The 25926-nt window shown below is 39.9% G+C and overlaps 1 protein-coding gene across 3 annotated transcripts in view; it reads left to right on the plus strand.

Annotated features, from left to right (window-relative positions):
• The window catches only part of LOC147203551 (F-actin-uncapping protein LRRC16A-like), a 52346-nt gene that overhangs the window by 20493 nt on the left and 5927 nt on the right, over nt 1-25926 (plus strand). For 2 of the 3 annotated variants that reach the window (XM_086113588.1, XM_086113586.1), the window contains exons 4-31: nt 2385-2444; nt 3272-3393; nt 3994-4091; nt 4247-4317; nt 4482-4555; nt 4668-4743; nt 8447-8535; nt 9150-9244; nt 9655-9741; nt 12919-13022; nt 13310-13387; nt 14186-14262; nt 15231-15335; nt 15423-15492; nt 18357-18438; nt 18524-18623; nt 18764-18818; nt 20705-20877; nt 20949-21017; nt 21818-21911; nt 22073-22171; nt 22353-22481; nt 22658-22789; nt 23554-23729; nt 23820-23907; nt 24021-24161; nt 24494-24511; nt 25723-25789. In XM_086113588.1, coding sequence (XP_085969714.1) covers nt 2385-2444; nt 3272-3393; nt 3994-4091; nt 4247-4317; nt 4482-4555; nt 4668-4743; nt 8447-8535; nt 9150-9244; nt 9655-9741; nt 12919-13022; nt 13310-13387; nt 14186-14262; nt 15231-15335; nt 15423-15492; nt 18357-18438; nt 18524-18623; nt 18764-18818; nt 20705-20877; nt 20949-21017; nt 21818-21911; nt 22073-22171; nt 22353-22481; nt 22658-22789; nt 23554-23729; nt 23820-23907; nt 24021-24161; nt 24494-24511; nt 25723-25789 — 2629 coding nt within the window. The remainder of the gene's footprint in view (nt 1-2384; nt 2445-3271; nt 3394-3993; nt 4092-4246; nt 4318-4481; nt 4556-4667; nt 4744-8446; nt 8536-9149; nt 9245-9654; nt 9742-12918; nt 13023-13309; nt 13388-14185; nt 14263-15230; nt 15336-15422; nt 15493-18356; nt 18439-18523; nt 18624-18763; nt 18819-20704; nt 20878-20948; nt 21018-21817; nt 21912-22072; nt 22172-22352; nt 22482-22657; nt 22790-23553; nt 23730-23819; nt 23908-24020; nt 24162-24493; nt 24512-25722; nt 25790-25926) is intronic. The other variant, XM_086113587.1, reaches the window with a different exon arrangement.

The raw sequence follows: 25926 nt of genomic DNA on the forward strand, positions 1-25926 counted from the left end.
CGTGCCAAACCACTATAATATATAGTAGCTTGATTAAAGATGAAGTCTTGCTGCACTGATTTAAAAAGAGCTGAGTGCTACAGTATATCTTGGGGCATTGATTTTTTTTTTTAATTCACACAAAATCGATATTACGATGATGATGAGTCCACAGAAAATTTAGATTTGCTGCTCCACTTGGTGGTCAAACAGCACTGCGTTTAATATGCATCTGATTTCCAGTGTTTTATTTTAAGGACAAAAGAAGAGCTGGATTTAATGTGTGTTGCTGTTTTGAGTAGAGTGCACGATCTTGATGGAGAGGTATTGTGATGCACTAACCCACCCCCACCCCCCATTCACTTTCTGCTTGTATTCCCATGTCTTTAAATATCCCCCCTGGCTCATTCTGACATGGTCAATGGGCTTTTCTGGTTTAGCACATCTCAGATTCCTCAAAGAATCTCTTTGCAAACACAAATGTTGTCCCACCTGTTTTTTGACTCTCGATTGCTTTTGTTTTTTTTGTGTGTGTGTGTGGTTTTTAAATTTTATTTTAAATGTCTGGTGCTTATATTTGGGCAGCATTTATCATAATCTATATTTTCCCTTTAAACGGATCTTTTTGCCTTCAGCAGAAGGCAGCTGGGCAACGGACAAATGAGTGAGCCATGAAAACGCTAATGCATTTGGTCATCTCTCAGCAGGATGTTTGGTTATATTCTGTCAGCTTCTGTGTGTCAGCATGTTCCTGTAACATTGGCTGGAAATCAGTTGAGCTACTATGGCAACAATATGGAGCACATATTGTGGCCTGCTCGAAATAGTTAGCAAGTAATAGTACCCTAGACGTTTACTCTTAACGTTTACTTTCTGCTGGTGGGTTTTGGTTCCTGCGACTGTGGTTTTATGAGATTAATGCAAAATGCTGTCTGCATTGATGTGTCACTTTTGATCTGTCTGTAATCTTAGGCTCAATTAGAGTTGGATGCCACAAAGAAATTTGTGTTTATGTGCGCTGCCTTCGATAAATGAAAACCACTCGCTGGTGATGGCGTGAGTGAGGCAATCCAAAAATTAGGGGGAAAAAATGACCAAAACATGTGCGTAGCAAATTAATCTTTTAGATGACAATGTGACTTCACACTTTATCATTTTTGCGGACAAAACAAAAACGCAGCAAGTTTCCCTGGATTGGATCGGTATGCCATAATCAACCAATGAATTCGAAAAAAAAACAAGCATAACAAGAAAAAAAAAAGAAACACTTGAATCAGAATTTCCCCATGTTATTCTGGAAGACTTGTTCAGTGCAGGAGCTGTCGTCCTCCTCCCCCTTTTCTCCTTAAACATTACCCCGATTAATCATTGCTTCAGATTGCAAACGTAATTTAAACTTCCACCATATTAGTAATCTTATGATATTGTCCACATAAAAAAAAAAAGATGGAATGCCGATTATAGTGTTTTGTAGTACAATTTCTGCCCTGTAGACAAAACAGTGGTGAGCAGCACAGACCTTTCTACAACACACAGACATACACACACAGTAGAGACAAAAAGCAGACAGTCTGTTTATCGTCTCCCCCCTCTCATCTGTGGGCCAATCCTCAGACAGTCAACTCCCACCTGGAATTGTCTGCTCTGGCTTCCTGGCCTGCCTTCAGCTACTGTGTATGTGAGATGCAAGTGCGGGAATTCACTTGCTTACTTACAGTAATATAAACAGTCTCAGGCACAGAGATTTCCCCCACTATCGTGTTGAGGATATTTTTTTCTTTTGTCCTTTTTTTTTTTTTTGGTGTGCAAAAGCAGACTATTGCTTTTCTTGTATTTCGCCTGATACACAATATGATTCTGAAACACTTCTTTTCACAGTATGATGACATGGTATAGAAATAAAAAGGCTTTCAAAGTTAAGTTTGATTTATTTTTTTTGGTGGCCTACTACCCGTCCTCATGTGTGCAGCCAAATTTAGAGGAGTCACTGATACGGACATGGACAAACACAGACTATAGGACCTTTTACTTTCTGTTTTACTTGCTTGCCACTTGTCGGATAAATCTAAATCACCTTGCAATTCCTAATTCAAATACCATTAACCAAATACCATACCGAAACCCCATTTTATTTCATGGCTAAGGTCGTGTGTAAAAGAGAAACCTGAAAGGATCTTTGAACCTCTTAATTATGGACAAGACATTATTTTACGCACATTCTTCAGGCGGTCAATTGCTGCCATGTCTTGCTATCGAGACAACTGTCACACTGCATGCACTCAAAAATGGTCATAATTCACACACAAACATTGCATGCAAGTGTGACCTTCGGAAAGTTTGTCTCCTTCATTTTCTAACATTATGTTTCACTCTTGTAAATATATTTTCCTCTCTTTTGTGTTTAGGTGGAACACTCCTTTAACTACTTGGAGATCCAGGGCATTACCTGTAATAAGGCAAAACAGGTACATAACATCTCATCTCACGTACACAAAAGAAAAACAAAGCCGACTGTGTGGACATTTGGCATATCGATACGGCATGCTACTGCTTTCTCAAACCCACGCAAGCCTGGAATTACCATTGCTACTTCCATAAGAGAGAGAAGACATGTTTGTAACTGGGGAAGTGAGCAAGGGTCTGAAGGAGTATTTTTACCACAAAAGCACAGTTTTACTTGGGGGATCAGTGTGTAAATATCTGAAAACATAGTTAAAATCAGTTATTGTGTACCTCAACTGTATCAGAGAATAAAGATCTGAAATCAACTTTCTCCATCTGGAGAGCTCCTCCCTTTGGCTTCATTTGAGCTGCCGGAATCATCTACTTTCCAACACGGAATAATCTGTCACTTTATTAAATTCTTGCTGCTCAACCTTTCTATCACTCATGCTTAAAGATGTCACTCCTCTTAATCTTTGGACTAATGATGTTGGCTACAAGGCTCCTGGGATTATGCTAATTTTGACATGTAGCGGTGTGCATAATCATCATCATAATTGGAGTGAATGCTGCAACGGTTAGCCCATCTTGGAAAAGGTCATCAAATCTTCACTTGTGTTTTAATTATTTTAATTCTTTGGTGCATGGGCAGATGTGTGGATGTTACTGTGGATAGATTAGTAGACTGCAATAGAAATGTTTATAAAATTCAAATGGATGACCTACAATTTTGCTGTAACAGTACTTAACTGATTTTTTTAATCATTCCCTTTCAAAGGGGAGAGGGCTCGGGGTGCATCTGAAAAAGTAGGACCCAGACAACGAATTTCACTTCTTTCTTTCCTTTTAGCTGTTTGTGGAGTACGAGCGAGGCTCCTTCTCACTGAAGCTGCTGTCCACGGAGGAAGTCAACGAGGTGGTTGCGCATGTCGGAAACTGTCTGCTCAGAATATGTCCAGGTCTTTCACCCAGGTAAGTCTAATCACAGTCACAAACAAACTCCCAAATTATTGAGAGAAAGAAACATGATCATTGCATTCGCTTATTCACAAAACTGAGTTATGCTGCATCAGCATGATGTCTTAAGACATCTTCGTTTCATTTAGTCATGTAGCAAAGAGACTTTTTCAATTTTTTTGTTTGTTTGTTTTGTTTTTTTTCCCCCAGGCAACATTTTCACATTCGCAGTCAAGAGTGATTTTGTGTTTTGTTTTTTTTGTGCTTGAATCTCATTTGCGTGGTGCATTTATTGGCCACTCCCAAACTTTGTTTTGACTTTTTTGTTTTGTTTTTGTGTTTGAAGAGGGTTCTCTCCGGGTACTCCGGTTTCCTCCCACTTTCTGAAAACATGCATGTTTTGTCCTTAAACACATAATTCTTCATAAATGTGAATATAAGTGTGAATGATTGTTTGTCTGTATGTGCTGTGAGATTGCCTGGTGACCACTCCAGGGCACACTGCTCCATCACCCCGACTATCCTTAGTTAAGACTTTGTATAATAACTCTTGGAATGCGTGTATAGACAAACATGTCTTTACTGAATCATACTCTTGCTCTCTTCTCATGCCAGTAAAGTGATGAAGAAGCTCAACATGGAGCCTGCTGACAGACTGACCTCGCTGCAGACGTTGTGGGAAAGCAACAAACCTGCTGACCCAGGGCCATGTGGTAGGGGTCAGGGATGTCACAGACCTCAGAATGTCATACTCAAAACAAAAAAAAGGACTGCACGAACAGATCAAATGTGAAAGTGAAGCTTTGAGGCATTGTGCTTTTTAGTCCTTGTATTTAATCCTCTTTTTTTACTCTGTCTTTTGCTGCAGGTGGCTTTTCTCAGATGTATAAGTGTGTTTGTGACTGGCTGTCACTGCCATACAGAGAAGAGGTTCAGTGGGTCAGTATTATTTGAATCATCATCAGTTACACAGGATTGATAACTAAAACAGCTATAGTAACCATACTAAGTGTGTCACCTTTTGTTCATGATAGAAATTATTCAATTCTAAGATTGCGGATGTTTCTTCAAATAACTGACTTTAATGAACTGTTTTTTCCCAGGATGTGGACACCATCTATTTGACACAGGATACCAGAGAGCTTAACTTGCAGGACTTCAGCCATTTAGAGAACAGGTGTGTGTTTACTGTCAAAGACTAATGTAAAATTTATGCACACAAAGTTGCCTAAATCATTGGAGAGAATGGTGTGAGTGACCTTTTTTTCTTCTCTGTCTGTGTTCCTCAGGGACTTGGTGGCCATAATTGCAGTGCTCGAGTTCAACCAGTGGTTCACCAAACTCACCACGAAGGACTACAAGCTGGTAAGCTCCCTCTCTCTCTTACCACTGATGATCTTTTTGTTGGTGCGGGGACTAAACAACAATTCTTGTCATTTTTCTGAAGTTGACCTTGAATCAGACGTCCCTCCATTATGTCCACAAATAGTGAAAGGACAGCAATCATATGCTAAATGCATTTTTGACTTCAGTTTCTTTCCCTACTCAGTCATCAGTTAAAAGGAATCACTGTTTAGTGCTACACCTGATAAAGTTTATAGTGCTGTCTCAATGGTTTTGGTAAAAGCATTATTAAAACGATTGTTCAACTGGGAGGTCATTATACTCTTAAATTATTTCAGTTTATTAGCAGTAGCTCTTCTTGTTTTATGTTGAATGGGAAGAAATTTCATCTGTGCTGTATATTACACATACAGTACATTTGACAATAAAGCTTATCCAATCCAATCCAATCCAAATCCAATAAAACTATTTTAACAGGTTAGAAATGTGATACTGCTATTCATCCTCTCCAAGCCACATAAAACTATTATCATCCTTGCTAAGGAAATCCTCTTTTTACACATCTATTTGTGTTCATAGAAAATAAACCGTAAAATTCAATGGCACTAGAAAAATAGTATTTAAAACATATAAATGTTTGCATTTGAAAACATTCCATACATGTATTTTTTTGTAATGGGTATATTTGTTGAGTTTGGTTTGCTACATGACCATTCTTGTCTCCACAAAGTTATGTGGCATTATGTTCTTTGTTTTACCATAACATCCCTCTTGTGCCATTTGACTCAGGATCAGTCAAATGTTCTCATGTGATAAGACTCCCAAGATGAAAAGGAGACAAAGAGCCACCATGCCCCCCCTGCTGGTGTTCATTACCAGCTGTCTTGTCTTCAGGCTTCATGCTGTCTCACCAGTTAGCACACTCAGCTTCCTCAGTTCAAACAATTATCTCATGTCTTTGTCATTGTCAGTTCCTTTGTATTGCATTTAATCCCTTTCCTCACCACCATGCCATGACCTGCATATTTAGGCTCAAACACTCACAGTGTGCCTTTTCTATCCTGGTTTAGCCAGTATTAAATGCTCACCAAGAGCAGTGAAAAAAGAACAGCTTCACTAATTCTTTATTGAATTATTGCCCCGGTCCGATCCCACATTGTAACATTGGAAATATGCCGCCAAAAAAGCTCATCTTCCCGCCGACCACATCACTAGGCTCGTGGGACTTAATTTCCCATGATTCTTGGAAAACAAACCAGGAAGTATTTCTTGTTCTGGTATACTCTAACGAAAACAGACACTTGGTAGCAAGTACATGAAGTTGACGGCGAGATTGCAAACATAAGTGTGAAAGTAAATAAGAAAATTAAACTTTACGTTGACCTCTCGTCCCACCAAGCGCAATGATATTATCCCACATTGTAACATTGTTAAACAGACTATGTTGCCATGATTTTCAGACACAGAAGCATGAAATAAACCTAGTTCCGGTGTGACGAAAACAAATAGACGCCTGCTTGCGATTAGATGTGAATTAGAATGATGACGCGAATGTAATAGGAAGGGATTTGTATCAAAGATGATAAACTCAAAATCCATCATCTATCCATAAACAGGGCAGGGCGCACCGTATTACAAGGCACACTGTCGATTTTTGAGGAAATTGAGGGATTTTACGTGTGCCTTAGGGTACTAAATTTTATACATCCATGACCAGATTAGTTTGAACAAAGTGCAGATGTGGGGTATATTTAAGCACTTGAAGGACTTCTTGTCAAGTCAAGCTCTCTTTGCAGTTCTTAGCTGTTGCTGCTTGATGTTTCTTAGCGGCATCTCAGGGAAGCCATGTCTCCCACTGGAGTGAAGTAGCATCTGATTTGAAATAGAGTACTTGTGCATATATTCCTTGTCATCCATCGTTTTCATTCTCTTTTTGTTATTGCTCTGTCAGAGCAAAATTTCCACTGATTATGAATGCTCACTCCACCTGAACTATACACACTGCCCCATGTTTCTGTTTGCTTGTTTCGTGTCACTTTTTTTGTGTAAGTTTCTATGCAGTTATTATTGTAACCTACAAAGACAACTTGCTGACTTACTCCTGAAATGTCAACTTTTCATTAAGACCTTTTGAACTATTCCATGAAGTACAAATTTGTGGGAAGCAGTTTGTGAAAGGCCCTTCCTCTTCTCCAAGGCCCATTTGTGCACCTATGCTAGTCACTCATGTACCCAAGAAGAAAGAGCCGAGAGGGAAAGAGAGCTCCTCAACAGCAATAGCATCGAAGTATGTAGGTCAATTTGGATTTCAGTGGAGAGGGACCGAGAGAGCCAGATGATGAAATAATTCAAGAGGTAGCAGAAACGATTGAATTTGCTCTCCTTACTCAAGAGCCGAAGTGATTTTCTGATAAATCCATGCTGCACTAGATGTCTTATTCATAAAGAAATGTCTGAAAGTCGTAAGATTTTCATTTTGTTACTTGGGTCTGGAAGACTTATCTCTATCACAGGGAGTGATTTGCCTGCTTAGCCTTGGCACTGTCGCCCTGTTCAGTTAAGAGTAATAGTCTTAAGAGTGCTGTACAGGGCAGGATATACAGGGATGCCAGGAAAGGACAACCGTGTAAAGATGACCTCATGAATGTCTAGCTTGCGTACAAAGTGTAACTTACATGGGTGATGCTGTCATCAGCTCAGACAGCACAGAAAGAGAAGATCTTATCGAATGATTCCTGAATGGTTTAGTTCATATGATGTCTACAACGATGTCATTGTGATTTTTTTTCTTCACCATTTGATTCTTTTATGACATTTATCCAGTGTTTTCAGGTATTGCTTACTGCCCCTCTTTCATTCTCAACCCCTCTCTGTAATGCATAGTTTGATGGCATGAACATGGCAACAACAGGCTCTTTCTTCCATCTCTCCATCTTTCTATCCCTCAGCTTTGCTTTTCTGCCCTCCTCCCCACTTTCTCTGGCTGTGTGTGGGACAATGTTGCCAGTGTTTTGGCCCCACCGGTGCTGTTGGCCCAGAGAGGCCACCCCTAATGGCAAGACTGTCAATTACCAAGAATAACAAACAGCACAATGGTTCAGTAAAGTTCTGGTATTCCGATGGAAAATTGTTGTGGCTGTGCAGATAATTAGCGACTGGCTGTAAAGATATTGAAGTGTTTGCATGAGTGAAAGGCAGCATACAGTGAACTGGGTCAGTGAACATCTAGGCGGAGCTTGTACTTCCAACTGTTGAATTTTTAATTCTTTCTAAATTGAGTGCTTTAGCTCCCACGTGTGTCTCCTGTGGTGATGCAACCACAGGGAGACAACTTTGTCCTACTGAAATGTTTACTGAAGTGTGTCGTTCCACGATGTTCCTCGTCACACATTAATGGTCTCAAAGTACCACCAATGGAGTTCCTTGCTATTGATTTAATTAACATAAACTGAATTTTCTAAAAGGGAAGCATGTGTCCCAAAGCACATTTTGTTTGTTTGGATCTTTTGGGTCTTTGGTTTGTTTTTTTTGTTTTTGTTTGTTTTGTTTTTTTTTTTTGGTTAATTGCATTCTGGCTTTTATAATTACATGAAAGCTCTGAAGCTGATCCAGTTGAACATGACTATTGTGTTCTTGATTAACAGTGAAACTGCTCAACATTTCCCATTACTTTGCCTCATGCTTTTCCTATCTCGTCAATTTACCCCATGGTGTTGTTCTTAAGTCTACAGATGTTTGTGAGCAGATCCTTAGAGTGGTGTCTCGCTCCACCCGACTTGAGGAGTTAGTGCTGGATAGCGCAGGACTCAAAACGTGAGTAAAAAACGGCAACTGTATGATAAACAAAAGGCGTGAGACTCCCTCTTCATTCTAGTCAGTTTACAGAGAAATGCTCAATGCTTTTGTCCCTTTTCTGGCTTGAAGAATTAGTAACTCTGACCTCATCCTCATGAACTCATTCACTCCCAAAGACGTTTTTAAACGTCTTTTCAGACATGGTCCAGAATTGACTGGTACTGAATGAGTTAAAGGGGTTGTAAACCAGGCCCTTTCTCAAGTTCATCATGACTTTCAACCTCACTAATGTTCTTCTTGTTGAAGGGAGGCAAATTCACACAAACACTTCCAAACATGTTATACAACATACAGTATACCCAAAGAAGTGGAAAAGCCGAAACCGATGCAGCTGTTTCTCAGACAATATTTGGGCATCTACTGGTGTCAGCTCTGAAGGAAATGAAGCTCGATATGACTTTTTTTCTTAATTCAAATTTATCCAGGTGCTGTTACATTTTGTCTTTCAGTTTTTGTGTTTTAGTTTGTACTGTTACCATTACATGTGTCAGATTCAAGCCCAGTTTTGGGATTTTGACAAAAGCTAGCAATTACCACTCATGTACTCAGGATGTCTTTTGGTCTCTCATTAGGGAATTTGCCCAGAAACTCGCTGCTGCTCTTGCACACAACCCCAGCTCAGGACTCACCACAATCAATCTTGCCAACAACCCACTGGAGGACCGAGGTATTATATTTAAGCAGCATGCTCATGTCATTATCTAACCAGACCTTACTAATTGAAGTTACACTTTGAGCACGAAGTCACTTCTATTTGCTATTGTAAACACTTGGACTTTTGAATATGCACTATATCAACCATATTTTATGACTTGCCCTATTTCCATCCATCCATGATCCAAAGCGCTTTTCCATTTTATACTTTTGCATTTGAACGAAATGATTCATTGTCTTTGTACATTATTGTGTCCATATTTAAGATATTAAGTATAAGACCTACCTAAGTCAGTTGTTGTACATTTGCAATGCTATCTAACTTAGTAAAATGGATAAGTGGTCTATTAAAAATAATTTGTGAAAAGGAAGATTGGGGAGAACTACCTTGAGATTCAATTTTGATCTGCTGTGTTCTGGCAGGTATTTCTTCCCTTGGTGCTCAATTCGCCAAACTTCGCATTGGGCTCAAGCATGTAAACTTCTCTAAAACCTCAGTGTCACCTAAAGGTATGTGCTGTATTTGTCTGCCATAATTAACAAATGGATTAAAAAATGTAATGAGATTAAAATGCCATTGTTATTCCTGTGAGTGAATATACAAATGATGATCAGATGCAATTGTCAACTTCTGCTTGTCTGAATACTCCCACTGCAGCGATGGTACTGACACTGAATCTGTGACCTAATGGCAAAACAGATTTATTTATACATTTCATATAGAAGGTAACTCAATGTGCTTCACTTAATTAAAAGTACATTTAATAGCATTTACAAACAAAGAACTAAAGTAATTAACAATCTGCTTGAGTTGGTGACAACAGGTGACAAAAAGTCCCTCATACTTATGCTGGGCGCATTGTCACAAATTACATGCCAAATACGCAAACACTTTCAGATTTCTGTTTCTATATGAATGTTTTTAAATCATTTGCAAGTGTCGTCAATAATGACTTGTGGATCAAATGTTGTTGTGGTTTACCATCAAAGCAACCGCTGCACAGTCTTAAGGGATGCACTCTAAACCTCTTTGGCCCAGGGCGATCAATAAAGAGCTATCATTTTGCACAGTGCACCATTGTTACAACCTATCCCTGCTTAGCTGCTGTAGCTCAAGGCTCAATCCATAATCCCAAATCCCATTTTGCCAAATGCTCAGAACTATATGACAGGCTGCCACTGGTTTTAGAAATTCTTAAAATTATCTGAATGTGTCATATTCGTTATCAAGGTTCAAGATGTGCTTAAATTTTGGATGAAATGCTGAGAAAGCACTACTTTTTCCTCTATCAAGACATATCCACCAATCCTCTGAAAACACCTATTATTTTTCTTTCGTTTATTTTTGGTTGGATGTGCCTGTGTTTGTCAACTTCTTCATCGTGCTTGCAGATCCCTATCCTGTAGCTTTCGTGAATTTAAGAAGCAAAGTTTATTTTTCCGAAGATGGCATGTCGCAGTGCATTTTCCATGTGCAACCCAGTTTGTTCATGCATCTTTGCCTTTTCTGAAAAGTGTCTTAATCCGTGCTGGGTCAGATCCTCATTTTTGAAAAAGGAGCATGGAGAGCAGAACAAAGCATTAGCCTCTCTACATGTAGAGACAGCAAGCCCTGTTGCTGGAAAAAGTCTGGGTGTATTGCGAGCCTGTCTTTGGACTGTTGATTAACTGTGATCGGCAATCAGGTCTGCGCTGTTTGGTGTCGAGCTTCTCCTGATATTTTCTCCTCTCAAAAGATGATGTTTTAAGTGCCTTCACTGAATTATTATTTTCTTTTTCTCCATTTCACGTCTCTATCCGATCGTCCGGTCGCTTGTCCGGTCAATCAGCCACACTTTATGACAGATGGCTGTGACGTCGCTCTATTCAAATCCATCTGCAGTTAGCTCTGGGGGGGGCGGGAGAGGTGCACCCCAACTTGGTCCTCTAATTTTTTTTTTAGATTGAAAAATAGTTACTGCCACTGTTGTACCTGAATGAGTTCATTGAATGAAAGTTCTTGAATTCATTCATATTTTGGGCCGAGGTGAACTGAACATAGTCAATTTCTACCTGATGAACGTTTCTGTGAATGCAATCATTCGGGTGTCTTAGAATTTTTTTTTTTAACAATTCATTTGTGTGAGGTTTCGTTTGACTGTCATCAGAAAATTTGGCTAAATGCACGATACACAATCATTCATATGTAGGAGGTTAAATGCTTTATTTGGTGAGCCTGATGGAAACTGTTTAAGCATGTGCTGCTAATTGGTTTATCACATAGGCTGCATTCGGAAATGAATGGAGGGGAGCATGCTCTGCTTCTCCGAACGCACACGCAAATGCACACAAACGCCCGCTCAGAGTGGTGTTACGGCGTTAGAATAAATTTCCAAACGCATCTTGTGGTGACAGCAGCACACAATTTCTGGTTGGATCAAACTTCCTCTTCTAACTCCAGAAAGGTTTTTCTTTTTAGTTTAAAACGGCTTTACTAGAATCCCATGTCGCATTGTTGCCTAGACTGCTACTTGTTCTTCTGCTTCTATTTCTTCTTCAAAATTCTTTTGGTGGTTGGTAAATACCTTTGCTGCATTACCGCTACCTCCTTTAGCATGGTATAAATAAGGTGGCCACCGGCGATAATTCATGGACTCCAATTGTGACTACTTCTTTCACTTCCTTTTCTTCCACTTCTTTTTCCATTTCTTTTTTTATCCTCTTCTTCTTCTTCCATTTCTTGTACTTCCTGTTAGTGTTTGGCAAATTTGTTTTGTGCATTACCAACACCGTCAGGCCACCAGTGGAAATGCACCAAAACTATTATATATACAGCATATATGTAATATAATTTTTTAAATTGCTTTTTTAAATATTTTGTTCAAGCCCTCTATTGGCCAGCTGCCTCTGCTTTTAGAAATATATATTTTTAATTGCCTTAATGTCTTTATTGTCCATCAATCCATTGTTTGTTTAATTGCTAGAAAAGTCTCAGAATAGTACTTAAATTTGAAGCAGCGTCTGATTTTTATTTTCCTTTCTTACTCCCATAAACAGATTTTGATTAGGGTTCATGCTTATAATATAGTAGATGAGATATTTGTCAGATGGGCTGCACGTTATTAAACGTAATCTAATGTAACGCTCTGGACAGAAATAATTTGACTTGCTCACCTTCTGCTTTATTTTTCTGTCTTTCCATTCATGTCATAATCCACAACAGATTGTCAACTAAATCAGTCCGCAGATTTTGATTCAAGACCCCATTAAGAATGACTGTGCGAGTCATACGATCGATGTGAAATGGGTCAGCAACTCTACTCCCCAAACGTCCGTTATGTTAAGACCTTCATTACAGTGTTCATTCCCAACGTGACAATCAGTATTCTTGCGGATTGTAATAGGCTCTACGGGTGGCAATGTGTCACACTGATTTCTTGTCTTCACTTTAAAAAGAATGACAAGTATGTAGAATTTCACCGACACAACTGTGAGACATTCATGCTACATTCTCACCTCTTGTCTTACTCTGTTATTTGATTCACAATTTATTCATTTCAATATGCTGTAAAAACACAAGATTAGAAAAATGCTGACATAGCTTCCTTTTGGCTGTGTGTGCGTGCGTGTGTGCGTGTGTGTGTGTGTGTGCGCGCGCGTGTGTGTGTGTGTGTGTGTGTGTGTGTGTGTGTGTGTGTGTGTTTTCAGGGGTGAACAGTCTTTGTCAGTCACTGAGTGCCAACCCATTCATCCCCAGCAGCCTCGTCCATCTGGACCTCTCAGGGAACATCCTCAGAGGAGACGACATGCAGGTGCATACATAGCACATACCGGATGGCATTAAAGCTACATATTCTTTTCTGTTATAATGTACTACAACTATTGTACAATCAAAACAAGAACTGAAGAAAATAATCCAAATCAATTGCAGTTGTAGATTGGATTTATAGTTAGGCAGCAAAACAATTTCAATTACCGGTATATCAAAGGAACTCTGCTGAAATGCAACTGAAATCCAAACAACATACACGTCATATTGCCCTGTACTTTTCCGTTTTCTGCTCACTGTGTGTTTTCTGTTTTCTTTTTTTCTTTGTAGCATTTTTACAATTTCTTGAGCCAGCCCAACCACCTTGCATTTCTGGATCTTTCCAACACAGACTGCTCATTGGACCAGGTGAGTAGGTGGCGAAGAAGAATAGGCAGAGGAAAAGCACAAAAATATACGTTGGTAACGATGCATGACAATGGCTTTGGTCCACTATTCTTCATTGTTGTTCCTGTAGTTTTTTTTTTTTTACATAATGCAGTTTGTTCTTGTCATAAAGTCTGCTCATATTTAGTCTATGCACCTTGTTTCAAGTCAATACAAATGCATTCAAAAAGGAAAAATCGGAGGATTGTGAATTAACAGGAAACAGGATGCGCTTACCGTATGTGTGAGGCATTGCTCCAGGTCTGAGCACTAAATACAGTACAACAATATTGATTTGTATGAGATGTAGCCAGCTGTCAGTCTGAAACAGGAGAGTGGAGAGTTATCAACCCCATGAATAACAACAAATAAGTAATACTTCAAAACAGCTTCAAAGTCACTTCGCTGGTCTTAGCCATACGATAGTGGTTAGCAAAATCCATAACACACACACCATTTTCATACTGAGTGATTATCTCCTTCTTTAAGTCCACTATGCTTCGTACCACTTTCTTTTTTCTTTGCTCCTGGTAGTACTGTTGTATTCTTTGGGCCCATAGCTAAGAAAACTGTACTGGAAAAATAAAACAAATAATCTTAGTAAGCACTTGTAAATGTGATGGGATTGTTCACGCTTGAACTGCCTCGGGTGTGTTTGGATTACTGCTCGTTTTGACGCGGCTACCTGTTTAACATGCGTTCAACTTTGCTCAGGTATTAGGGCTCCGAGAATTAAGTCCAATTCTGAGGCCTTTTATTTTTATTTATTTATTTTTACAGGTTTGTTCCGCTCTCTTACGAGGCTCGGCCCATCATCTGTCTGTCCTCAACATTTCGAAGAGTGTCTTTCCTCACAGGTATGAAACCAACTGTACTGTCATACACTTTCTAACCAAGTATATCCATGCTCAGTGCTGTTTGTTTGTTTGTTTGTTTTTTTAAGGGGACTTTTTGCACTTCCTCATCCACCAGCCATGACTTCAATATTTTCTGTGTGACACCTGCTGGTGACTGAGTGTCATGTCATACAGACTTGAGGCATACGTTAGCACTCGTCATGTGTGCAGCAGATGGGTTAGGGGTGGGGTTTTTGATACATTGTTATCTAATCCCACTGAGACTCGGGGGAGTCGAGATCTTCATCAAGTGGTGAATAGAGCTGATGCTGAGGGGGCCCTGGGGGTGTTGATTATATTGAGGGAAGATGAACAGCGGTAGTGTAAGCAGAGAAAAAGAAGTGGATGTTATAAAGACTGAGAAGCCTGTGGATCGCGAAAAAGACACTGGCATGTGGATGCTTATTTCAAATGTAAGTCACTGGTTTTATGGCCATTGCTTAAGCTATAAAACCCCTGACCGTATGCTGAGTTCGGTTGTAACACAATCCGATATGAATCGGAATATCAGTTTTAATTTAAATGATACAAGTCTATCGAATTGAACCGATCCACTTTAAAATATATCGAAATGCATATAACATCGTCATGTATTGGAGAGAGATATATCTTTGAAGGGAAGGCTAACAACTTCATTCATATGTACTGTATGTAAAATGACAACAAGAAACTCATTGCATCATAACCTCTCAAAATGAACCATGCCATATCGAATGGAATTGTGATCCTATTGAATCGAATCAAATCGTTCGACTTTAAAATCAAAATGTCTTTAAAATTGTATCGCACGTCATGTATTGAATTGTTTTTGTTTTTTGGTTTTTTTTGGGGGGAGTGATGCACACCCCTGTTGCAAATCGAAAAAAATGGAAAGCTGTGTGGTCATGCAAAAGCTGGTGTCATGTTTCATTTGTGATATTTTTCTGTAGGAAAGGCAAGGAGGTCCCGCCATCATTTAAGCACTTCTTCAGCAGCGCCATGTCTCTCAGCTCCATTAACGTGTCAGGAACAAAGCTGGCGCCAGATGTCCTCAAGTGAGTGAACCGCAACAACAAAATGTCTTTTGAATCCATCAATTTCTAAATATTTAATTTTTGTTTCCATCCAATTGAATGCTGTAGGGCTCTCCTGCTAGGCCTGGCTAGTAACCCCAATGTGAAAGATGTATCTCTTGACCTAAGTTGCTGCGAGGTAAGATTTGCCCCCACCCAGATACAAAGCACCCTATTTTGCCACAGGGCATTACTGCCGTTTCAACTTTGCAAGTTTGCTGTTTTCTTGCAAGATACAGGTTTCCTTACTATTAGTCAGCTGTTTTTCTGCAAGCCAGCCAGAGCATTTCACATTATTATGTAATGATATGTCGGTCAAAATTCAAATGGTATGTGTAAGCTCTGTCAACTTATTTGTTGATAGCTTCCATTCTTTAAACACTTTTTTAGGGGAAAATCTGCGTGTAAAATAGTTAGGCTGTCATTTAATATACAGCCAACCTGATAATAATGGCTCATCTTTGCAAATGGACTCTTTAAAGCCTTTGTTCAAGTGCCATTTTCAGCTTAATTTCGGTGAGTGCGGCATCTAATCTTTTGGAACTGATCCTCCTTTAGTGCAATCAGCCTTTTAGCAGCCACTCCAAAACCATTTGACAGACTGGTGACATGCCAATGGGTATTATTCAGAGGCTTTATAATGAAATACTGAGTAGACAGCAGGCAGGGTAAAGGATGATAATTGTTGGCTGGTGGTGGTTGTGGTGATGGTGGAGGGAGTAGTCTGTTTAGTCTCTTAATTTTACTCTTTTTTTTTCACTTTTTTTTTTTTAACCACGACCAGTGCACTGCTAGAAGAAGAAAATGAGCTTTCTGCAAATTAAATGCGATCGGCAAAGAACACATGAATAGAACTCACACGGGAAATTCAATTCCAGATACCAGTCGAAATCTTCTCTCATTGAAGCTGTGGTAATTAAATGAGGCATTTCTGCCATTATTTGATGCCCTAATGAGCCCTTTGGTAAATGCAGTGCTCTAGGTAGACTACACAAAAGATGGACTGTGCAAGATGCAAATGTGTATGTCAGCGTTTGAGTGTTTAATGCAACTCCAGTATATAGTCATTAAGCATCTTGTGTGTGGTGTTGCAAATTTTTGGGCTATGTCTGACACGCTGTTCTCTCCCCCTAATGCCTCTGTAAGCTTGGCCATTGTGTAAGTACAGATAGGCATCCGCTTACGAATCAACTTCTCATTGTTCTTCAATTGTCTTTGCGCATCTGGTGTTCGTTTCGTCTTCTTAATGGTTAAATGGTTAACTGTTCTTACTGCTCACCTTCCTCTTTTTGAAATATTTTTTTATCCACCATCTTGTTTGTCGTGAACTACATCAGGTGTTCTTCACTATCCATGTCATGCTGATGAAGATGGCCCTTAAATACACTTAGATTGAGTAAACTAATCTAATAATAATAATAATCTAATAACATCCAGTACAACTGTGTCTCAAAAATTCTGCCTTCACAAAATTGTAATGCTCGGTATTAATGTAGCCTGTGTTCATTAATGTTGTATTAGTTTTGTTTGGTTGTACAAGTAGAACTGCATTACAAACTACAGTGCATCCAGAAAAGTGTTCAGATCACTCTACTTTTTCCACATTTTTCTATGTTAAAGCCTTCTTGCAAAGTGGATTATAAAATTTCTTGAATCCTTGAATCCTTTTCTACTGACCATGCCAGTGGTTCATTCCGTGTGTCTTAAATGTGCCCCAGTTGACAGTGCATGTTGGAGCACAAGCAAAGCATTAAGTCAAAAGAAATGTCTCTAGACCTCCCAGAGAGGATTGTCTTAATGCACATATCTAAAGAAGGGTACCGAAACATTTTCTGCTTTGAAGATGCCCGTGTGTGCAGTAGCCTCCATCATTCATAAGTGGGAGAAATTCAGAACCAAAAGGACCAGGCCTCTTTCTCTGCTGGCCTTCTGTAATCAAAGGTATTAGTCAAAGAGGTGTTCAAGAGTCCAATGTTTTTCTGTCAGGCCTCCAGCGTTCCTTTGTGGATAAACGAGCACTTTCTCGAAGGCAATTCAAGTCAGCAGCCATCCACCATGCAGGCCTGTATGATTGAGTTATCCGATGGAAGTCAGTTCTCTGTAATGGTCACATGGCAGCCTGCCTGGAGTTTGCCCAAAGGCACCTACCTGAAGGATTCTCAAACCATTAGAAATAAAAGTATGTGGAGAGACAAAGTTTGAATTCATTGGCATGAATGTTGGATTTCTTGTTTGGAGAATAGAGTAACCGCTCATCACTTGCCAAATACCATTCCCAAAGTGAGTCATGGGGGTGGCCACCATAACCTCATTTGGCTGTTGTGGTTTTGACAACAGCAGGAACTGGAGAGATTTTCAGAACTTGAGCAGAGATGAAAACAGCAATTTACAAAGCCATTCAGGATGAAAACTTGGTATAGGGCACTCTTGACGTATGTATGCTTGGAATACTTGTGTACCGTGATTTCTTTTTTGGGGCGGCGGGGGGGCTTTTAAAAAGAAGTTTGTGTTGTATGGACAATTTTCAGGGGAAAAAATATTTAAGTTTGGAATAAGGCTGTGGCGAAACAAAAAGAGAAGCCCATACAAATATTTAGATGAGAACTGCATTATATCCCAGAGGTACAGTATTGATATCCTGAGTTAAAGGCAGTATGCTTGACACAGCATTTATTGGATGTCATTAGTGTATGTAATGTTGTGTCTGGGTAATTATGAACACATACCTATTCATATACCATTATCTATCACACATGAATCATTTTAGTACTTCATTTTAAGGCATTTTCCATCTACTGTGTCGTTGCATGTTCACCCTGAGAATTTGCGTGTATGCATCTTGATGCTATGCTAGAAGCACTTTTGAGCGACTATTTTGCAGTCTAAATGGTTGAGCACCTGGGAGTCTCTTTTCAGAAACTCTTGAGTCATGTCCAGCGGTTTCATATTTCGTGATCAACTTGTGCATTATTTGTATCTGACTGTGTGCTCTTGTTCTAACAGTTGCGTTCTGGAGGGTCCCAGATACTTGAGGGATGCATTGCGGAGATTCCAAACATCTCCAGCCTGGACATCTCTGACAATAGTGAGCCACTGCCCTCTATGCTTTTCAGTGCTCTCCTACGAAAAACAGGATTTTTATTTTTCTGACATTTAAAAAATATTTGCAGGCCTGGACTCTGATCTGTCCACTCTGCTGATATGGTTAGCAAAAAACCGATCGATAAGACACTTGTCTCTGGGCAAGAACTTCACCAACATCAAGTCCAAGTAAGACTACAAGCTCAGGCTTTATAAAGCTTGACATATGAAAAATCTGCTGCTGTCACAAAGGACGATCCAGCAATATGTTGTTTATAAAACATGTAAAATATAAGATTGCTTTTTGAACTCTGCTCTTGTCCTCTCAGAAACCTCGGTCCAGTCTTGGACAGTCTGGTTCACATGATCCAGGAGGAAGAGTCAGTGAGTTTTTCATTTCCTTCTTTGTCTGGGTCTGAAAGCATCATAACCTTGACAGTTAAGAAGGCCTCCCCTCACAAGATTTTGGTTACATCAGAATCTGATGCGTGTAATGTTGACTAAGACTTATCACCTTTGATTATGTCAACAGAAGTCCCCTACATTGATCATCTGAATGTTTAAATCTTGATACTTGTATCTTACTGCCTCACTCTCCCTTGACCCGTTGCACCTCCAATATCTCACTACACAATGCATGCATGCCCTCAATTGTCTCCTACATGAGCCACATCAACGGTGAAGTGGTGAGTGGGGAATTGCTTGCGTGTGGGTGTATCATCCGTTGAAGGAGACTGATGTGTGTAGTCTGGTGATCTGAGTGGGAAGGTTTACGCAGCAGGGTAACGACAGGAGGAAGAGAAATGAAGGTTGATTGAAGGCTACTGGTCAAATGCAGCGTTCATGCCTGTCAATAAAGAAGTGACCATTGTGATAACATGCAAGGGGACAGAAACGTTTTGTTCTTGGTCAAACGAAAGGCTGAGATTCTAGGGAAGTAGGAGGTAGGCAAACAGACATTATTGTCTAACATGAGCTTCCTTTTCCCTTTATGAATATAATGTGGGGTTTTTTTGTGTTGATTTGTATTCTTGTCAAATATTGCCAAGCAATGATGTTGTTAGTCTATATGATGAATATAAAACTGTATCTGAACACAAAGACTGCAGCATGTACTCCAAAAAAGCTAATAGATTTGTCCTGAGGAGAAACGTTTTCAAAAGAACGTGTATATTAGCAAAACATTTTTTTCTTTATCATTTTTAAGGATGCATTCAAGAAAAAAACACACAAACAACTTCGATAACAAGGCATTTTGTGAGAGCCTGGACATCTCCTGATGAACATTTCAAACAATTTGTCTCACTTTGACTAGGGTACAAAGACAGTTTTCCCATCTGCAATCATACATTAGCAGATAAAATTGTATAGCCCACAGCGGGAAGCTACTATTGCAGCTTTTGAAGAAATGGTTACATGCTCTCTAATTTGGCTATTCATTATGTTTTATACATTTTCTCATTTCCCCAGTTTAATTAAACAAGGCGAGTGTGTTAACCCTGTGTAATGATTTCTTAATTTCTGTGATTAATGATGGAATCTGAGAGCCAATTTCTCTATGTCCAAAGGGGAGAAATGGGCCTAATGACATCATTTTGTCAACACATGCCCATCTTGTGATTGCAGGCCACATTTCCTTTGGAATTATCTATTACACTAGATGGGGTTGGTCCTGCGACTTTCCTTGTTACCATGTTTTCATTTTGCTTAAGGAGGTGACAAAGCCCACTGCTTCTTAAGTGGGTCACACTCGATGCTTTGTTGTTACACAGCATGCGGCAGACACCGAGTCAGACAAGCCACCTTGCTTGGCTGCCCAGCAGCCATCTGTGTGTGTGACAGAGGCAACATTTTGAAACGCTTTGGACACAAGTACTATAAAACGCCATCATTTACAGCACGGGAAAGCTAAGACGACTTGTTGGCGGTTACATTTGCATGCATAATGTCTGCTGTGTGCAAACACAGGCTGTAAATAATTCCCCCTGCAACTTTCTTTCAAGTCGGCATGAAATAATAATTTTCCGCCTTTGTTGTTATTGAATTGAGCAAGTATTCTCAACTGGTTAAACCTCTACATTCATATTAAGAAATGAACTTTGACAAGCTCACAAGCTTCATTAAAGATGTATTATTTATAATAGAGTCTGTGTGATGGTAAACGCATTTGAGAATGATTTGACGGCCTTAAATGCATGGATGGCGACAAAATATGAATGTCCCATGTTTAAGACAAGATTTTAAAATTGGCAGCTTTCCTTTCCTCCCAGCCCCTCACCTCTTTGTCTCTGGCCGACTCCCGACTGAAGAGCGATCTGACCATTGTTCTGAATGCGCTCGGCAGCAACACGTCACTCACCAGACTGGACATCAGCGGCAACGCGATGGGCGATATGGGTGCCAAGATGCTGGCAAAGGCGCTGCAGATAAACTCTAAACTCAGGTGATTACCACGGGATAGTAAATCTGCCTACATCCGCCTATTTGTGTAACACTATGCGCTTGTCTTTACAGGACAGTGATCTGGGACAAAAACAATACTGGACCTCAAGGTCTCCAGGATGTAGCAACAGCTTTGGAAAAGTATGTCACAATGTACTTCTGGGTCGAGATGGGCACTTTACCCGACACTTGACACTCCTTTGCTTAAATGCTGTGGAAAGAAGTGCCATAAATGAGTAAAACCAGACCAAAGTCCAATTTGTTTGATAGAAGTAAGCCCCATTTAGATTGGGTCATGTTGTCCTATAATGCATTCTATGTACAATCTAACAACCAAACCGAGACTTTGACACGCAGATTACAGTAGTCTCTTTCCCTATTTCAAATCATCTGAATCGAGAGTGGGAAGCGGGGGGATTGATGTTAATGCTTTGCATATGATTCACATTGTATGGACGAAGTCCGTACTCAACCAAAACACAAAAAAATGGCAACAAGCGCTGACTACTATATGTTTGCTTTATACAGAAATACGATTAATTTCCACTCATTTGTATCTACTATCGATGTATTGTTGTCTACAGAACACAAGTCACTCTTAATTGGAAACGTATAACATTTTATCCCTTAAGTTTTCAAGTGATGCTGAAATGAGGGCATTTTTGTCAAGAGTTCAAAGAGCAGATGAAACTGTAATTTCCCAGAAACAATATTTGCAACTTCATTTGATTTATGTTTTCAAAATCCCTTAAAATGTAATTAGGGGATTCATTGTGGTTCACTGTAGCCATGAATTTCAAACCGTCCCGGTCCGACATATTGCTATTGACGTCAAATTAACTTAGATGCCAAAACATGAGGACTTGATAGCGACTGTATGTCCAATTTCCGCTCTCTGTTCATGTCATTTCAATTTTGTCTTCTGGCTGTGTGACCAACAGGAACTTCACTATCCGTTTTATGCCCATCCCTATCATTGATGCCTCTCAGGCGCTTAAGGCCAGTCCGGAGAAGACGGAGGATGCCTTGCTCAAGGTATTGTAACAAGCTCCATTACTTCCATCAGTCAGAATCTGTGTCATACTTGTTTCCGTGTGATGTTTCCACAAGCTGGAAAACAAGAAGGACTGACAAACATTGTTAAATACAGTATGACCACCAATATATGCTTCATTGTGTGCTTGTTTCCCCCACAGATTGAAAACTTTCTGTACAGAAACCATGAAAGCAGGAAATATCAACAAGAGCAGGCGTATCGCCTTCAACAGGGCATCGTAACCACAACGACACAGCAGGTTTGTCAACACATAATCTGTCACATAATCACTGACTATCTCTTATCTAATTTTTTTCCTTATTGTACATTACATAAATGTAACAATGTGATCGGTGTTATCGTTCTGCAGCTAAGATGTACTCATTTTTCCATGCAGAGTTACTGATCTGGGCTTTAAACTGCTGGTTTCTGTTGTGTAGATGATGGACCGGATTTGTGTGAAGGTGCAGGACCATCTCAACTCTCTGAGGAACTCTGAGACTGACGCCATCCTCGAGGATGTCAGGTCTGCTGAAAGCCTCATTAAAGATGCAAGGAACTCTAAAACAGTAAGGAAACGAGACATGTTTGATGTACCGTTGAACAGTCTTATGATTTCCAAGCTCATCTGTGGGGCATTTCAAACAGTTTTCCCTTTTCGGATTTATTATACAAATAACCAGAGAGATCTCATTACATTTTGGGTTGAATGTATAGTTAATTGTGCCTTTGCGTTTCTTTACAGCTCCTCCCTAACCTCTACCACCTGGGCTCTGCCTCTAGAGACGAGGTGCACCATGCTTCAGTAGGCCCCATTCAGGAGAAATTGCAGTCTATGGCAGGCGAGGTGACTTCTGTCATGGATCAACAGTTGCAGGTATATGTGATGACATTAACGGCAAAACATGCCCAGGCAAGGTAAACCTTTTTAGATGTAATTTGAGGAAACAAATTCTCACTGTAGTTGAAGGACCTTTTAGGTACATTGACAGAAGAAAACCATGACCTTGGCGCCACCTACAGACAATACTAAAAAGAAAACCATGCAATTCTTTAGTTGTGCCTGTACATTTATGACACTATGTGTATTAGTCAGCCATATCAGACCACAATTATAGGTCAAAACAGTTGAATGCAGTTGTATCTGAGAAGCGAAACCCATACAAAGATGAAAATGCTCGTTTTTGATGAGCACAAAAACTCCATCCATTTTCGATAGCATTTGTCCTCATTCGCCTCATGGGTGAACTGTAGCCTCAGAGGCAGGGTACAACCTGAACTGTTCGCCAGCTTGTCACACAGAACATATTGTATTGACAAACAATCATTCACACTCACGTCCACAACGTCTTCAATTAATCTAACATATATGTTTTTGAAATGTGGGATTAAAATGGATCAACGGACAAAACCCACACAAGTGTAGGGAAGGCATCCTAACTCCCCAATGGACAGATTTAACCCCTGAACCCACAGAACTGTTAGGCAGACAAACTAACAACTAGTTCACCGTATTTTGAAATGTCAGGAAGAATAACTTGATGTAGCTGTTGCATTGAATCTCACTGTAGCTAAATATGTCGCCATACACATCACTTTGAATTTGTGAGGAGTTTACCATTTTCAAATCAAATCTTCCAGAGTCTGTTGGAGTCTATGATGGACGCAGCAGAGTCTCTGTGTCCTCATGTGATGAAAAGGAGTAATCTGCGCTCAGACCTTGTGAAGGCCAGCTCAACCAAGATGGTCATCCCCAAGAGTTTTGTCACCAAAACTCTCCTGGATCAGTCTGGTATTGACATCATCAATAAGATCAGGCGAGTGCCTTGACTATTTGAGTAACGTAATAATGAGATATAATATGAGGTCAGACCTTGAACGCAATTTTTATTTATTTTGTCCATTAGTGAGGTGAAACTGAGTCTTGCCTCCTTCCTGTCTGATCGTATCGTTGATGAGATATTAGAGGCTCTTTCCACTTCACAACAAACTTTGGTGCGTAAATCAATCACCAATTGTGACTGGTTGTAATCCCCCTTTCACCATAACCTTTCCACTCATTCTTGAACCAATTCATTTGTGATGCTTTCATCCCTGCCCTCTCTTAGGCAGACCATCTAGTGCGGAGAGGGCGCCCCTTGGTGCAGCGAGAGTCGGTAGACATGGACGCTCCCGAGGAGAGGATTCCTAAACGGGCATCCACTGAGATTTTGGAGGGCGAGCGGGTGGATGAGCTCGAGTCATGCATGGTAAGGGAAAGGAAGGCAAAGGGCTATATTTTATTTTGTTTAGGTTGCTCATGTGACTGAATGAATGGTGAAAATAAGTTGTAGTCATCATCGGGTGGCATTTACTTCTCATTTGTTTCTCCTGACCCTTCTTCCTTGGACATCTTGAACCTTCTCCTCAACCACTGTGATCTCTCTTGTCTTGTTTTTAAAGCCCTTTCGCTAAATTCATTGCCATCATGGCTATTACCCTCAGTCCCCCACCCTTCCCCCCAATTTGCCTTTTTAGGCTTTATTGTCATTTTCTTCTATTTCCTCTGTTCATCCTCTTCTTGCACCTTTGCTCCATGGAGACACTGTGCTGCACCAGTGTAAGTAATCGTTGACAGTCCTTGTCATCCCACACTCACCTGCTTGCTCAATGTTTATCTGAAGTGGAAAAAGTGTTGATGCTTGTCTTTCACCATTGATACGGTATACAGTACTGTGTTGCTAGACTGGAACCTGGATGCCTTCATTTGTGTACCACACAAATGCTATGTTGATCCGTTTGTATTCTAGTAGTGCATTGATCTGCCACATAAAACACATGAGCTTATATCTGAGGCTCTCGGACTGTTCTACTTTTGGGGTCCAACTCCAAAGGAAATGACCTGCTTGTGAGCAATGTAACGTTGACAGTAGCTGAAGCAGGAAATACTGGTAATCTGAATCCTTTTTTATTGCCATTTTCGATCAAAACCCTAATTAGAAATCTGTTTTCCAGTCAGCACCAAGACTTTCAGACAGACATCAAATGCTGTCGCCACAGCACATTACTCACACAATTTGCTTGACGCAAAGGTTGCCATTCCTGACAAAGGCATTCCATTTGTCCAGGCTTCGGACCGGCATGGGAGAGCTCAGTGGTTAGGTGTTAGAGGGATTGGCTGAGAATTAATCCCATACCCTGCTGTGTCCCACTACACTGCTAGTGTCATAACCAGTACATGATCTTGTGTACATCACGTCGCTTCAGTTGGTGACACACAAATTCACCCACAACCTATTTTTGGAGGGAGACCCCACATTTGGGAATTGTGCAAGGTGAATAGATATAGAGTACTTGTATTGGCCATTTTACAAAAGTTGCATTTCATCAGATCTCCATTCAGAGCTACTATGCTACTACAGTGAAATGAGTGTATAGTACTGCAGGACGGTGGTTAAAAGTGAACAAATATGTTTGCACACTTAATCACCAACCCTCATATATATATATACAGTGTGTGTGTATGTGTGTATATATATATATATATATATATATATATATATTATTTAACCGTATGCTATGTGTCAGCACCGTGAAATGTGTGAATGATATTTTTGTTTGTTTGTTTGGACTGGGTGTTTTTGGATTGGATTCCTTAACACTACATGTTTGGTCTGTAATAAGTACAGTAATCCCAAATTCCACAGTTCAGTCACAGTTCATATAGGTAAACTGGGGAAAACATTATTTGGTGTTTTATTTTTTTATTGTGTTTTTTTTTTTTTAATAATTACCCAAATAACTGTGTGTGTGTGCATGCTTCTCTTCCAGATGACTCCAAAGTCAAAGAGAAAAAGCATCCATAGTCGAATGCTGAGACCTGTGTCTCGTGCCTTTGGTAAGATATATGCAATATGGCTGAATTAAACTCTGACGACTTTCGGGGGGGGGGGGGTGGAAATGGAAGTAAAAAAGTGACATTGTATTTAACAACAACAAAAAAAGGTGCATTGCACATCACTGCACTACAATCAC

This window comes from Hippocampus guttulatus, chromosome 6, assembly GCF_054856545.1.
Source record: "Hippocampus guttulatus isolate MCC_2025c chromosome 6, RoL_Hgut_1.0, whole genome shotgun sequence".
NCBI classification, from domain to species: Eukaryota; Metazoa; Chordata; class Actinopteri; order Syngnathiformes; family Syngnathidae; genus Hippocampus; species Hippocampus guttulatus.